Below are 12,382 nucleotides of genomic sequence, written 5' to 3' on the forward strand. Positions count from 1 at the left end.
CCCCTTACTCCCAGAATTGTCTGACTTGTGCTCTTTGCTTCTCTCCCTTAATCAACACCCTGAAAACCCATTTATACAGAACCTCAAAGCAAGCCACCATGATCAATGGAAAACTTGAGAGCAGAATGATAATTCTTTTTTTTTTGGCTGGATAAATGCTTTATTCTTTTGCCAGTTTTTATTTTATTTTTTTTATTTTTAACATCTTTATTGGGGTATAATTGCTTTACAATGGTGTGTTAGTTTCTGCTTTATAACAAAGTGAATCAGTCATACATAAACATATGTTCCCATATGTCTTCCCTCTCAGAATGATAATTCTTGATCTGACCACCACACTGGGCATCTTTATTGGCTCTCACGCCAAACTTAGACCCATTAATCACCCTCAATTTTAATTACTTCCTCATATATTGCAGACTTGTATAGTCAAAGACATCAAAACATGTTCCCAGAAAGTGCAAAAATATAGCCAAAAATGAGAAAGTAACTAGTAACTGACTTGACTGGGGTGGCACTGTTGAAAAAGGAGAAATAGATTCCAACCCCTTGAGTTCACTCTTCATTGTCTTTCCAGAAATACTACCTTCTGGTATCTGAAATATTCATCAAGACGTATAATCTATTGCTTGAGTTAAATCATGTCCCAACCTCATCCATAAGGATAAAAAGCAGCCATAGATAATATTGTTGACCACTTCCACCTATGTTGATCCATTTCTTTTTTGGATATCTGCATTTAAAAAATACATACCATACAATCCAGCATCTCATCATACTGGCATCATGGTGTTGCCATTCTGTTTTGTTTTTATTTTGGTTTTAATAGCTATAAGCTCCTTGAGGGCAGTGATCTCAAGATTCTCCCTGAATTGTGTTCCCTTTACCCTGATCTCTCTCTAGTACACAGATGGGCTTATAGCAGGTGTTTAATGAAAAGTGGTTGATTGATGAATACTTTTTAAAACTCACTTTATTAGGGTCATCTCTAAAGACAACTATGTCACAAGAGGACATTTTGTTCAGTGGCCTGCCGTTCACTTACCATTTTCAGGACACAATAGCTATAGCTGATTAGATATGACCCTTAGCCTAGAGTGTTAATAAGACCAAAGTTCAATCCCTTTATAGGTAAATTTTATCTCTTCTTTATGGTTATAGAGTACACCCCTGAAAAGAAGCCCAAATTATATGAGAGTAAATGGACCACTTCTTCATCTACAAATACACACCAGAAGGAGTGGTGGCATTTACATTGTCTAAAGGACAACATATAAAAACATAAAATTATGACTCCAGCTGCTTACACAAACCTAAACATAAGCCAAATACAACTAACTAGTGATTTCTTTGGCTTAGTTTGCATCTGTTACCTCTTCATGTTAGTTTAGTGCATAGAAATTATTATTCCTCATCCCCTTGCTAGTAGTTCCCAAATCCAAATACTAAAAAGAGGACTACTAACTGCATAAACCTTATTAATATGTTTCTTCTCTACTGTTGTCTGAAGACCTGAAAATTTTAGAGACACTCTTCTATTCATCCAGGAAGGGGCTGGCATTACCAATTCTAATTCACAGTTGAGGAAAACTGAGAACAGTGTCCTTATGCAGCCTTCATACAGGATGAAACAAAGTATGCTTTAACTTTCAACACAGCAGCAGAAACCTTTTGCCTCTTAAGTCCCAGAGGGGTTCAAAACTCAGGTACTTTCAGCGAGGTTGCAGGATACAAAGTCAATATACAAAAATCAGTTATATTTCTATACACTGGCAATGAACAATTTTAAAGGATATTAAGAAAATTCCATTCATAGTAGCATCAAAAATTAAAACATTGAGGAACTAATTAAACAAAAGAAGTGCAAAATTTATACTCTTAAAACTACAAAACGTTGAAAAAAGTGAAAATGACATAAATAAATGGAAAGACATTCCATGGCCATGGATCAGAACACTTAATGTGGAGATGACAACACTCCCCAAATTGATCTACAGATTCAATGTAGCCTCTATCAGAATCCCAAATGGCTTCTCTGTAGAAAATGACAAGCTGATCCTAAAATGCATATAGAAATTCAAAGGACCCACAATAGTCAAAAACAATCTTGAAAAAGAAGAACAAAATTGGACGACTCACACTTCCTCATTTCAAAACTTATTAAAAACTTACAGTAATTAAGACACCGTGGTATTGGTATAGGATCAATGTATTGTAATATAGCCCAGAGTCCAGAAAAAACATTTACAGTCAACTAATTTTACACAAAGGGTGACAAGACAGTTAAATAGGGAAAGAATCAACATATGGTGCTGTGGTGACTAGATATTTACATAAAAAATAATTCAAAACCGATCAAAAACCTAAATTTAACAGCTAAAACTATAAAACTCTTAGAAGGAAAGCTAAGTGTAAATCTTTGTGACCTTGGGTTAAGCAAAACCTTCTTAGATATGATACAAAGATCACAAGCTACATACAAAAAGTACATTGGACTTCAAAATTTTTAAAGCATGTTCTTCAATGGATACCATCAAGAAAGTGAAAAGACAACTCAGAGTATGTGATAAAATATTCACAAATTGTAATTTCTTATAGGATCTTTATCTAGAACATATTTTTTTAAAACTCTTACAACTCGGGGTTCCCTGGTGGCGCAGTGGTTGAGAGTCCGCCTGCCGATGCAGGAGACACGGGTTTGTGCCCCGGTCCGGGAATATCCCACATGCCGCGGAGCGGCTGGGCCCGTGAGCCATTGCCGCTGAGCCTGTGCGTCCGGAGCCTGTGCTCCACAACGGGAGAGGCCACAACAGTGAGAGGACCGTGTACCGCACAAAAAAAAAACACCTCTTACAACTCAATAAGAAAAATAATCTAATTACAAATGAGCAAAGACCTTTTTTGCAAAGAAGATATACAAACAGTCAATAAGCACATAAAAGGATGCTTAATATTATTAGTCATTAGAGAAATGCAAATCAAAACCACTTTGACATACCACTTCACACCCACTGTGATGTCTATAATTAAAAAGACAATAACAAGTATTGGCAGGATGTGAAGAAATAGGACCCTCATACATTGCTGGTGAGATTGTAAAATGGTGTAGCCACTTTTAAAAACAGTTTGGAAGTGCCTCAAAAGGTTAAACACAGAGTTACTATATGACCCAGAAACTCCACTCCTAGGTATGTACCCAAAAGAATTAAAAAACATGTTCATAAAAAAAATCTTGTACATAAATGTTCATAGCAGTATTATTCATAATAACCAAAAGGTTGAAGCAACTCTAATGTCCATCAACTGATGAATGGATAGATAAAGTGAGGTACATCCATAAAATGGAAAATATTGAGATGTGCTTCAACATGGATGAACACTGAAAATATTATTCTACATGAAAGAAGCTAGTCACAAAAGGTGACGTATTGCATGGCTCCATTTATATTAAATGTGAGAATAAGCAAATCCATAGAGACTGAAAGTAGACTGGTGGTTGATAGTTGCTCAGGGTTGGGGTGGGGTTTGACTGCTAAGTGATTAAAATGTTCTAAAATTGATTGCGGTGATGGTTGCCCAACTCTGAATATAATAAAAACCATTGAATTGTATGTATACTTTAAATGGGTGAATTATATATTGTGAATTACGTCTCAATAAAGCTGTTGATTAAAAAAATAAAACTCAGGTACTGCATGATCTAAATTGGCAGCATTCTCAAGTAACCAGCACTTTAGAGCTATATGCTTATCTAGATGAGCCACTCTCAACACTGCTCTGCCCTGTAGGTTGGCAACAGGAATTGGTGTAAGAGAGAAGGGATGGCAGCATTCATGAGTGTGCAAGGAGCTGTGCATAAATCACAGCAGCAGTCACTAAAAGTAGCCCTTACTGAGCAAAAATCTAAAACATCATCTGTCAGGTGGGAAAGTTCAAGAAAAAAAGTTGGGAAGTGCCACTCTAGAGAGGTTTCCCTATGGTAAACAAATGCTATAGAAAATGCAACAACTTCTACTCCCTCAACTAGCAAAGGGATGTACACTAAGCACCCTCCTGGCTTACTCAAACTTACATGAGTGCTAGTGAATAAACCAGAAGATGCTGGGTCTTTTCTTTGAAAAGAGTGCTATATAAATATGAGATTTCATAATTCTCTTCAATATGGCAAATGCCAACCAATACTGATAACTGTATGGAGCTTTACAAGCAACGAGGGAAAAAAAGTCAACTTTGTGCCTAGGATGAGGATAACTTACTCTGAGTTCAACATCTCAGAACGTGATGTAATGCTGGCAGGCAAATTCTGAGGTTGAATAATTTCTTCAATACCTTTCTTTTTTTAAAATGATTAATTCACATATAGCATCACCATATTAGCTCAGCCAGACAATTCTAGCAAGCACCGTTGCATATAGATCAGGTACTACTTGTGAAAGCACTGCAGAAGTTTGACCCAGACAGAGCTGTCTCAGAGGCGAGAGGGTCCAGTTATTCTCAGGTTTTGAGAAAACGTTGCCAAAATAGCCAGTAGACAGAGAGAGACAGAAAACAAGAGACAGAGACAGCAGCCAGCAAAATACTTCATTAAATCACCAAGTCCTCAAGCCATCTAGTTCAGCTCCCTCAGCAACTGTTAAATCAGGCTCTAACCTTAAGGTAAAAAAAGCCCAGCTATTCATTTTGCAATTTCTTCAAGTCATCTATCTAGCCTTAAAAGAAAGGTGCTGAGGTTGATCTGATCTGTTACTCTCCAGATTAAAAAAAAATTCTTTAGGAGCATGCCACAGGTGTAATGAGAAAAAATATCCTGAAAAGTAGAAAAAAAAGTCTATATTCCAATATCAAAAGCATGAAAGGAATAGAAAGAAAGAAAATCGGGGACAGGCAGCACTTAAGGAAGCTGCGGACAAAGAGAAAATGGTGGAGGTAGGGGATGGGGAGAAGTTTCCTTTTCCCTCTCAAACCAACCTCACAAAACTTGATTTTTATTTGCTTTCTATTTTTCAGAATCATGATTTCAGGTTTGGTTATAAAATAAGCCCCTTGCTTACCACAACCAGCTAGCATTCTGCTTTCTGCTTAGCACAGTTCTGAATGAAACTGGTGGTCTTGATATCACAGTAAATAACAATAATAATAAAATTGTCCATGTCCCTAACTCCAATTCACATAATCCCACCAAGAGCAGCCACAGTACAAGTAAGAGTCGGGAGACCAAAGAATTGTTTGGTTTAAATACATATATGTATACCAGATGAGAAAATTACTACAGGGAGGTAAAACGTTTAAAAAAGAAAATGAAATGTGCCAGCAAATTCAATATATTAATATCAAAGTTTACAGCGTAAAAAGAATGGAAGTCTGATGAGGCAAAATTAGCACTGGCAAGAAAGCTCCCTTAAGTGACCCTGCAACAGGAAAGCTGCAAGCATCTTCAAAAATGTCTCTCACTGATGTTAACCTTTGGCCAAGATGAGAGAGATACTCTGTAGACAACCAAGAGAAGAATTCTATCACTACATCTTGCACATATTTTCAAATGGGGTACTACCCAGTGTGGCTATATGGTCCTCGGGTTCTGATTACTGGTACCCAGACAGAACTCACCAGTTATTTACTGACCGTGAAGAAAGGATGCTTCTTTCCAACATATTGACCCTGAAGGCCTATGGACAGAGAGCGTCATTCCCAAAGCAAAACTCAGATTTACAAAAAAGACAAACTGCTCCTTGCAATATAGTCATAAAAAGTGACTTGATAACTGTGGAGAGGAGAGGAGATGGAAAGGGGAGTTAATAAAATGACTTCTTTTGAAACAACTAATGGAGAAAGGCAGGATTTGCCAATTTCAAAGCACTACTAAAATACTACCTATTATGAAGACCAGAACAAATTATCAAGAGAAAAATTAAAATGTTCTTTTTGCATCTGGATAATTTATTTAAACCCCAACTCTAATTCCTGAACAGGCTCTCCTTGGTCTCATCTCCCAAGAATAAATATTTGTCATATTATTACGCTGTTTGCTGGGATATAAAGGGCCCTACTTCTGTCAAGTGAGACAGTGGTCAATTAACAAAGTTGTAGTCTTATTTGTTCTTGGTGGAAGACAGCTCCATAAAATATTATCAGGGTTTCACACAAGCCCTATCACTTTTTATTATTCCTTCTGCTCATACCACATGCTAAAATAAGTAAAAATAAAAATTAATGGACCACCTTAGGCCTCTCTCCTCTCGGCAGAAATATTGTAGATGCATAAGAACACAGAGCTATTCCAGAAGTTATTAAGTTAAAAAAAACCTACAATTAAATAACGTGTATGAACACACACACACAATCAGAAAAGGGAGTAATCCAACAGATTATTGAAAGTCTCTAGAATGTTGAGATTTTTAACTCAAAGTTGGCATATAATGCATGCAATACAGAGAGGGTGGAAGCTCTAGCTTTGGCTTAAAATAATTCCTTGCCTTTCACCAAACTGTGGCCCTACAAAGTGAGGGAAAGAAAGAGAAAGTAAGAAAATACCAACTTTTAGATTGGGATTTGTTGAATTCTGATGAAATTGATAAATTTTCAAAAACCTGATTCAAGGATTTTCTTTGTCCTAGAAATGAAAAATCTTTGTCAACACACAAGACAGGAATGCCAGTTTTCCCTTTCACTAGATTCCTATAACTAGTGCAGCAATCACAAACCAGGAAAGATTAAATAATCTTGTACTTTATTCGGGTACTGCTAATGTCTCACTAGTTGAGGTCATTAATTTATGCAGGTTTTAGAAATAGAGAAGTTTTTCCATTAAGACCTGGGATAAAATCCCCTAGCTTACTGCACACCTGATGGGAAGAGCTATTTAAAAGCTCTCTGTAGCCACTTTCTGAAAATTTCAGGTTATGTCTTCGAACACACACACATCTCTTAACAAATATGTGGAATCATTCACCCCCTCCCTGTTAACTGAGTTACTTGGGTGTTGGGGGAGGCATGCAGAAGAGGGACAGGACGGTTCCAGTGACTGGGCAGGTCATGAAGCACCTTATACATTCCCCCCAACCCCGCCAAAAGAAAAATATTTCACAGTAGAAGAGAGCTCCGCTGACTAGCAACCCGCCCTAGGAAAAAATATATACTCTAGCAAGTAAATCTGTTCTTATGAAATGAAGACCTTTTGTCCCACAGTATAACCACATTGCAAAAATTTTTTAAAAAAAACAAACTTCAAATTAACTAGAAAAGACTGACAATATAAATGAAGCCTTTGAAAATCCTGTAAGCCAAACCTTAAGAACCTAAAAAATATAAAGCCTGGTTAGAAGCTGTTTCTTCAGTAACCCAGAAAATAATATTTTATGAAATCCTATCTTCCTCTTTCTTTTCTAACACTGTGCTATCAACCTTCCAAGAACAGAAGCATCAGTGAAAGGAAGCAAATTGTTGGATTTAAGTCTCCAAACAAAGATGCTAAGTCTAACAAATTTTGAAAAGTCACAGGTAAAGAAAATAGCTACAGAAACACGGAACAAGACATCAACATCCATGAGGACATCAGCACCCAGCAGATCTGAGGAGTTAGTTCCCCAGTCAATATTCCCTCCCTCATGGGAATAAACTAATATCTTAGTTTGCTAGGAAAAAAATCTTTAATGTGGTCTCCAAAGTGCTCAATTGTGGTAAGTAAGAATTTTTAACACGCAAGATGAAATTGACCGCCACTTTTCTCATGTCCTAATGAAAACTATTGGGCAAGATTAAGGCTCATAGGTCTCTAACAGTTCTTACTTAATTTGTTAGAGGTAACATTACATGTTTTAAAATGCAAGTATGTCCTTAAAATGAAGGAATATATTGAAAAGCCCTATTCCTTTTGTAAACCCTAATCTCACAAAAGCAGATTTCTATGCACACTGGAATAGCAGGAAATCCTTTAAACTTTTTTCCCAACACTTTTGTAAGTCAGACTCAAGTCTGGTTAAATTGTTCATTAAAAGAACATTCTCCTCTTTATAGAGCTAATGCAAACTCAAAGTAGGAACTGTGGATCTGTTGTAATCCATAGAGCAAATAAACACTTTACAAGAGAAAACCAACACTACCATCTAGTTCCAACATTGTCAACCTGTGAGGGCAAATCCTGCCCATTGTTTACGGGGAAAGGGGTCATTTGGCTTTCCCCTACCTTTGCCTGCTCTAATCTTGCCTGGTTGGAGTCTCTCTCCTGACCTCCAACCCTGGGGCAAGTCCTCTTTGTTGCCAACAAAGGGACTTCACTCCTTCTTCACACAGCGGCCCTCAGAACCCAGAGACCACCTTCTTCCCGTAATCCCATACTCCATTTCATCTCTTTGGAGGAGGCGGGTTGAGAAAAGCTTGGGTCAGTTATTTTGCCTCTAACCTGCCAAGACCAGCCACAGGCCAGGGGGGCAATCCCTAACAGACCTTAAGAGGAGAAAGTGCCCATATTTCTTGTCCAGGTTCTCTGATTTGGGGGCGGGGAGAAGGAGAAGTAGTGGAGGGCTTAAGGGCTTTATTTCGGAAGATGGCCCTTGCAATTGGATTTAAATTTGGAGTCAGCGGGACATGGAGTACCAAGTGGCAGGCAAGATTTTTGGAGGCTGGTGGGGGGCGGGGGTTGTCAAGGAATCTGGAAGGGCTTGCACCAGCACCCAGGGCTCACAGTGGTGGGGACTGGAGCACACAGTGGGGGTTCAGAGCGCAAAGGTCGAATCTTTGGTAGTCCAGGGAAAGGCTCCAGATTTAGGGCGGCCCTTTCTGTGGAAGCTTGTTCAGCTCGCCCAAGAACAGAGCGTTTGCGCGGGGAGGAGAGGACTGACTCTAGGCTTAAAGACATTTTTAGGAGGAGAAACTTACCGCATGTCTCCATAAGGTCCAGAATAGCTCTCCATCCAGGGGCCCATTTCGCTTTTGACACAACTTGGACTTGGATAGGGCACTCTGCTCACCACGCCGCCGGGATACCACACATCGGGTGGGGGAAAGTCGCCTTCTTGGCCCGCCAACCCCTGAGGTGGCCGAGTGTAGCCGTATGGGGCTACAGCCCCTGCCTCGCCTGCGCTGCCGCCCCCGCCTCCGCCACAGGGCCCATAGAGCTGGCCTTCTTCGGCTGTGAAGAGAGTGTGCCAGGAAGAGGAGGCGGCAGCTGAGGGTGAGCCTGAGCCCGGTCCTGCTGCACCCCCGCCGTGCAGGCTCGCCAGATCCCCATAGCGGCATTGTGCCGCCGCGGCCGCCCAGGCACTGCCATAGTCCAGGGGGTTCTCCAGCTTGATGCGGGCATGAGGATGGGGAGGCGGCGGAGGGGGCAGCGGCCCAGCCAGGGCTAGCGGAAAGTTGTAGTAGTCGCGACTCTGATAAGCTGCTACCTCGTCCAGTGCTCCAGACTTGTACAGAGACAGGGCGGATGGCAGCTCAAGTGTTCCGGAGCCCCCTGCTTCGCCGCTGCCAGAGCAGCGCAGGCTCTCACTGTCCAGCCCTTTGGTGTAACCTGCCTTGAAAGGGGAATACTCAGCAGTCTCTTCGGTGCCCTTGCTCGGGCCATCATCCAGCAGAGAACCTTTGCATTCAGCCAACGGGGCACAAGGAGTGGGACGCACAGCTGGTGGACCTCCCAGGAGCGGGGCGTACATGCAATCCCCCCGAAGCTGCTCCCCAGGACTCAGATGCTCTAATGCCTCCACACCCAAGCCCATGGAAACCGACACTGCCTTACACAACTCTTTGGCGCTGTCCGAGATGGTCGAACTGCCCCCTAGGTAACTGTCCTTGGAGGAGATGGGAGCCCCAGTGGCCTCCCTCGCTCTCCCGCTGCTACTGCTGCCTTCAGATACCGCCTCCTGCTGCTGCTGTTGCTGCTGCTGCTGCTGAAGAAGTTGCATGGTGCCGGCCTCGCTCAGGATGTCTTTAAGATCGGTGGAGCAGCTGCTTAAGCCGGGGAAAGTGGGGCCCAGCAGGGACAACGTGGATGGGGCAGCTGAGTCATCCTCTTCCGGAGGTGCTGGCGGCGGCTGCTGCAGCCCCTTGCCGGCTGCCGAGGCAGCTCCTGGCTCTGGGACGCAGCCACGATCCGGGGAGTCCTCGGGAGCTGACTGCTGTTGTGAAGACTGCTGTCCCTCGTCCAGGGACAGGTAGCCTGTGGGGCCTCTGCTCTGGACTTGGGGAGAGCCATCCTCACTCTGCTGCTGCTGCCGTTGCTGCTGCTGCTGCTGGGGACTGGTCTCCTGCTGCTGCTGCAAACGGGCGCCGGGAGGTGCTGCACTCGCGGCCGCAGGGTGCCGGGGACCCGGGTTCTGGATCACTTCGCATACACTCTGGAACAGGTTCTGGAAAGCTCCTCGGTAGGTCTTGGACGGCGGCCGGGGGTAGACCCTCCCCAGACCTAATTGCACCTCCATCCTTAAGCTTGGGTGAATCTTCCACCCAATTCTTTTATCCTGCTCCCCTTCTCTTGCTGAGAAGAGTTCAACAGGCTGCTATGCGTAGTTGCTGCAGCTAGTTGCCCACCTGCGGGAAGCTCCTGGGGAGGAAACTTGCGGGAGTAACAACTCCAAAGAATTCTGACAGTCTCAAAGTCTCGTGCAGAGGAAACACGCGCTGGACACGATCTTCCCTGGTAGGCTCACAATCTGCTCCTGAATACTTGGAGGGTAGATTCAAAAGATGCTCAAATCTTGAAGGGGGGTGGGGAGGAAAACCCTCTGCCTTCTGAATTTGGTGTCCACTGAAGCAGGTGCAAATAAGAACCAGGTTATTTTCTTTTTGTTTTGTTTTGTTTTGGGTTTTGCTATTCGGTTTTGTTTGTTTGGGTTTGGTTGGGGTTTTGTTTGTTGTTGTTGTTGTTTTCTTTTTGGGGGGAGGCTACTGAAGTCCTGACTGCCTTTTCATCCTTTGATCTCTGGCCCCACAAACTGGTGGGAGGGGGAAGCGGCGTGCAGGGGGAGGTGGAGAGGGAGTAAGAGGAATCTGGGGGTCTGCCCTGCTTACCGCCTAACCAGCCAGATTCTGGCTGCAGTGCTGAAGCGGCTCCCCGGTCTCCTGGCACCCCAGAGCCGTTTTTGCAACGTGCAGCTAGCTCTCCCGCTCGCAGCCAAAGGGAGTTACCTCTCGGCAAACTCGGGCTGGCTGCGCTGGGCTGACTGCAGGGGGGTTGAGGGGGCTGCGAGGAGAAGGCGGAGGCAGCAGCAGGACAGGAGACCCTGGAGGGGGGGCGGGGTGGAGGGGAGGAGGACAAAGGCAGGCGTCAGTCCTACCCGGCACTTTCCTCGCTTCCTCCGAGTCTCCAGCAGCTTTTAAAAACTTCACTGAAGAGGAAAAGGCAGCTCCGGGGAGGCGGCTTCGAAGCCGCCGCGCCGCAAGAGGCGTTGGCTGTCGCCAGAGCCGGCTGGGGTTGACGCGGTGCGTCCCTTCGGCTCCTGTCCCACACTGAAGCAGCTAGCTCGGTCGCTTTCCTTCCGTCGCCTCCTCTGCCTCCAGGCTTGCTCCGGACCCTCTGGCTCTCGCTGCACGCTGGCTCCCCGGGATCTCGGAGGGGGCGCTGGGAAGTGGAGAGCAAATGCAACAGTTTGCGAGTCGGGTCCCGCCCCCGCCGGGCCGGCCTCCTTGCCTTCCCACCTCCTTTCTCCCTCCCCTCCCCTTTGATTTTCTCCCCTCCCCTCCCCGTCCACTAAAGCCGGGCGGCTTTGGAGAAACAGGTGCTGTCGCAGCGTGGGTGAGGGCAGGAGAGGCTTGTTCTAGCCCAGGAGCACCCCAGCTCCCCGACTACCTCCTGCTTTCCTGGACCAGGTTTTAAGCATCGGGGCTGAAGCTTTAACCCGGAGCTTTATTTTGACGACAGGGCCACCAAACTCTCAGAGGACCATACTTGCCAGATTTGATTCTGAAGTCCAATTTCAAAACAGACCCTGTGCACTTGTGGGAGGGGGGAGAGAGTGGGAAAGGGCAATAGAAGTATAGAGGAAATAGATCTCCTTCAGCGAGGGACTATGTTCAGGGAAGGCAGACCGAAAAGCGCAGACGGGAGGATCTCCTACAAACTGAGGAACAAGCAATGGCCAAGCCAGTCTATACTTGTTGAAACATTTCAAATTTCTCCATAGGGGTAGATTGGGTCTCGTGGCACTGTATCAGTTGCTCTAGGAACCCTCTGCCTGGGAACAAAAGGTAATCTCTATCCTCTTCTCTTCCCTTTTTCCTGTCTGGAATTGCTTCTTACCACACACTTATCATCTATCCCGATGTACAAAGGAAAATCACCCAGAAAAGCAGGCAAACACGTAAACTCTAGAAACACTTGTCATGTACATAGAGATCTTGATTTTGTCCAGGGTTTTGCAGACATTTGCTTATATACAGGCACTTGCTTTTC

At 43.9% G+C, this 12,382-nt stretch overlaps 1 protein-coding gene across 3 annotated transcripts in view; it reads right to left on the reverse strand.

The window, feature by feature from the left end:
• Positions 1-10,412, reverse strand: part of AR (androgen receptor) — a 162,824-nt gene extending 152,412 nt beyond the window's left edge. For all 3 annotated transcript variants that reach the window (XM_060137406.1, XM_060137407.1, XM_060137409.1), the window contains exon 1: positions 8,875-10,412. In XM_060137406.1, the coding sequence (XP_059993389.1) occupies positions 8,875-10,412 (1,538 nt within the window). The remainder of the gene's footprint in view (positions 1-8,874) is intronic.
• Between the last annotated feature and the right edge of the window lie 1,970 nt (positions 10,413-12,382).

This window comes from Lagenorhynchus albirostris, chromosome X, assembly GCF_949774975.1.
Source record: "Lagenorhynchus albirostris chromosome X, mLagAlb1.1, whole genome shotgun sequence".
In the NCBI taxonomy this organism is placed as follows: Eukaryota; Metazoa; Chordata; class Mammalia; order Artiodactyla; family Delphinidae; genus Lagenorhynchus; species Lagenorhynchus albirostris.